This window comes from Miscanthus floridulus, chromosome 1 (genome assembly GCF_019320115.1).
Source record: "Miscanthus floridulus cultivar M001 chromosome 1, ASM1932011v1, whole genome shotgun sequence".
In the NCBI taxonomy this organism is placed as follows: domain Eukaryota; kingdom Viridiplantae; phylum Streptophyta; class Magnoliopsida; order Poales; family Poaceae; genus Miscanthus; species Miscanthus floridulus.
In genome coordinates this window covers 30,989,144-30,992,662 of record NC_089580.1, presented here as the reverse complement: position 1 = coordinate 30,992,662, position 3,519 = coordinate 30,989,144, and the positions used below count along the sequence as shown (strand labels likewise).

The following is a 3,519-nucleotide window of genomic DNA, read 5'->3' as shown; positions in this document are numbered from 1 at the left end:
ACAATAAACTAGCATAAACAGTGTTTTCAGCATAAACAGTGTTTTTTTTAAGTCCAACTGAACAAGCGGTTTATTAGGAGAAGAGAGATAGGAGTACAAGAGCGGTAGCACCACCACTCGTGCTCCAAATGGCATGAACCCGTCCCATCGCATAGCGAACTTACCTAATCTGCAATGAAACATGGCGTACGTCACCGTGGCGTCTGGCGTGGACCCAAAACAAAAGAACGGAAGATGACACAAAGCAAGCCCGGGACGAAACTACCGGTGCGAACATATCCTGCATCCAGAAACGTACCGAGCTGGCTGCCCAACTCTTCCAAAGACGTGTGCAGCACCACCGTCGCGGGTCGCCCACGACATATTCAGCGAAATCGCTCCGCAGGACGCGAGGACGCCACGTGAAGCTTGCCGAACGCCCGCCCCCCCGTCGTCGACGCCAGGGCACGCTTCTTCAACGCCCGCCCATGCCCATACGCGACCGAGCCGCGGGGACGCGCACGCACCGGCGCACGTCGGCACCACCACGTCGTGCGCGTCACTCACGACGCAGCCAGGCAGCCAGCGCCAGCGCCAGCGGGTCGGTTCGGCGTGGAAGTGGGCGGGAAGCATCATGGTGGCACGTACGTACGTACGGCAGGGGGGGGGGGGGGGGGGGGGGGGCGAGACGCGCCTAGATTTTCCGCATCGCTTCCGTTCCACCAAATGCGGGCGGGCGGCCCCCCGGCCGGCCGCTGGGAACTGTTGCGTCGAAAGCGATCTGGGCGCGAGTCGGCATGCACTTATCAACACCGGCGGGCGGGCGGGACGGGCGGGGCGACGTCGCTGTCGGCGGCCGTTCCACCCGCTAGTGGGCGCCGTCCGTCGGCGTTCCCGAAGCCGCAACGGCCCCAGGTTTGTTGTTCCTACTTGCGGCGGCCGCACCGCAGGCGCAGGGCGTCGCTGCTCCGCAACCAGCAGAGCAAGTGGTGGAAGCTCGTGGATGGAACCGGATTAAGTTATCGCCAGCCCAGCCGGGATGGACGTCACTGAGTACGCGAGGACGATGAGTGGCCAAGCTAGCGACCGAGAACTCTGCGAAAAAAAAGGTAAGAGGACGTTGCTTCTGAGAGGCGAAGCAGACTGCTCCGTTTCTTCCCATTAAAGCAAGCAAAGGCGATGGTTTGAGCTGGCAAGCGAAAGAGCATCGATCGACCAAGCTACTACCGAGGCATAGGCATGAACACAAAGTGCTGCGTACGAGAGAGTATCTGATTCCATATTAATCCCCAATCCATTTATAATAAGCATATGTTACAAAGCACTACATCATCAAATCATCTCTTAATGAGAATGAAGTATGTATGAACTGCAGTATACTGACAGCTAAGGATACAAGTATACTCTTCCAGGAATAGGAAGATCGACCTATATATGTGTAGTATGTGTACGATGACTATGCATCTCTCACAACTAGCTCTCTCTGTGTACTGTACAAGAAGAGCAGCAACAAATCAAACAATAGTACTGGCACCATACGAATGAACGAACGAATAGTGTTCCACCACTGAACTTGGCAGCAGCTCTAGACCAAAATCTTGGACGGATCGGATGAGACCCGCGCAGCGGCTCACGCGGTCATGAGGAGGCGGGGCTTCTTGAAGGCGAGCGGGCTCTGCACCTCCTCGTCCTCCTCCCACATCTTGCCGGCCTTGCCGCACCGGAACACGAACTCCGGCACGGCCGGGAGGTTCAGGTCGAACGCGCGGGCGGCGGAGCTCCCGTTCCCGGAGCTCCCCACCTCGGACGTCTCAGCGGCCGCCGCGGCGGTGGACGCGGCGCTGCTGCCGACGCCTCCGTCGTAGTGCTTCCTCTTGTGCCCGCCGAGCGCCTGGCCGGTCGGGAACTCCTTGTGGCAGATGGAGCACCTGTGGACTCTGCTCGACGCCGCCGCCCCGTCGGAGGACGCGGCGGTGGATGACGTGGCGGGCTCACGGACGACGACCTCGACTGGCGGGGGCGGGACGACGGTGAGCGGTGCGGGGGCCTCCACCTCCACGAGGGGCACTGCTGCCGGGACGACAGCAGCAGCAGGAGGAGGGGTCGGCAGCTTGACCCGGTGGCTGGTCTTGTGGCCCCCCAGCGCCTGGTAGGAGCTGAAGGACTTGCCGCAGACGGAGCACTTGAACTCCGCGGCGACCGGCGCCGCGGACGGGACTGGCGGCGGCGCCTGGACGCGGTGGTTGCCACCGCGGGAGAGCATGAGGAGGCACAGCGCGAGGTTCTCCTCCTCCGAGCGCTGGCGGCGCGAGCGCTTCTTCTTGGCCCACCCCTGGGGCACGTGGCCGCCCTCGTCGCCGCTCATGGCGGTGGCGCTGCTGCTCGTGGTCGTGGTCGTCGTCGCCGCCGCGGGCGCCATCAGCGCGACCGCCTCCTCCTCGCTCTGCTTCTCCGGGATGACGGCGTGGAGCAGCTCCATGGAAGACTTGGCACGGCAAGCTCAAGCTTAGGTTTCGCTGGGAGACGTGGAGATGAGTTCTTGGCTGCGACTTGTTCTGGCGGTGGCTGGCTGGCTGGCTGTGGAGTGGTGGTGGTTGCTTGGGCGCCTTGCTCTCGCTGTGGTGTGGTGTGTGAGTGAGGGGAGTGAGGGTGTGAGGAGGAGGTTTTAAAGTGGTGGCGGGTGTGATGGGGCGTGGGAAGTTGCGTCGTAGGTGGGGGAAGTGAGGTGGTCGCGGCGTGGGCACGCACGCGGCACAGTGACAGGTGGGGCGCCGGGGCCGGTGGGGGCGCGCCGGCAGTGGGTGGGAAGCCGGTGGAGTGGCGGCTAGGGACGGGTTGGGTTGAGTCTCACTCGGGTGGGTGGTGGAGTGGAGGAGGCAGGCAAGGGCTGCAACTGCAACGAAAAAGTCGTGGTCAACGTGGAGGCGAAGACACGGGGAGAGAGGGAGGACGAACGCAACGGAGGATGCGAGGGGGAAGCCGGGGACCGCAACTTGCCTTCGCTGAGCTGAGCCGGTGGTGGAACGAGAACGACGACTGGTAGTGCGAGTGTGGTATGGTAGGAGAGTTTCGCGTGTATTTTATCGTGAGAGAAAAACGCTGTATTATGACTGATAAGCAGAAGCATGGTGAAACGAGAACGGCGACTGGTAGTAGGAGAGCGTGTATGTGGAAGAAGAGAAGTGTGGGAAGACTGACCTGGGCCGCGGGGCGGCTGCGTCGCTGTGGATGTGAGATGCGGTCGTCGCTCGTTGGTTGCGGATGCATGTATCTCGACGGATCCACGCGTACCCGGCCTGATCCGCCCCGGTAAGGCACCGGTCGTTCATTTCGCCGCCGAACGTGGCCAGATCGAATGGGCTGACGAACCTGGATAGGATTAATAAGCAATCTAAACAATTAATGGCAGTAAGTTTTTTTTTTGCGAACAAATAAATTAAGCTTGCATAGTATAACTAGAGTGACAACTGAAAACTGAAGTAATCTATCACAAACTTCGTTGATACTTATTGGAGTGTTTGGGACTGCTCCACAAATTCT

At 60.5% G+C, this 3,519-nt stretch overlaps 1 protein-coding gene across 1 annotated transcript; it reads right to left on the bottom strand.

Moving 5' to 3' along the window:
• Positions 1 to 1,251: 1,251 nt before the first annotated feature.
• Positions 1,252 to 2,630, bottom strand: LOC136477502 (zinc finger protein 1-like). Its single transcript, XM_066475688.1, has one exon. It carries the CDS (start codon positions 2,456 to 2,458, stop codon positions 1,610 to 1,612), a length of 849 nt encoding a protein of 282 aa, XP_066331785.1. The 5' UTR covers positions 2,459 to 2,630; the 3' UTR covers positions 1,252 to 1,609.
• Positions 2,631 to 3,519: the final 889 nt, after the last annotated feature.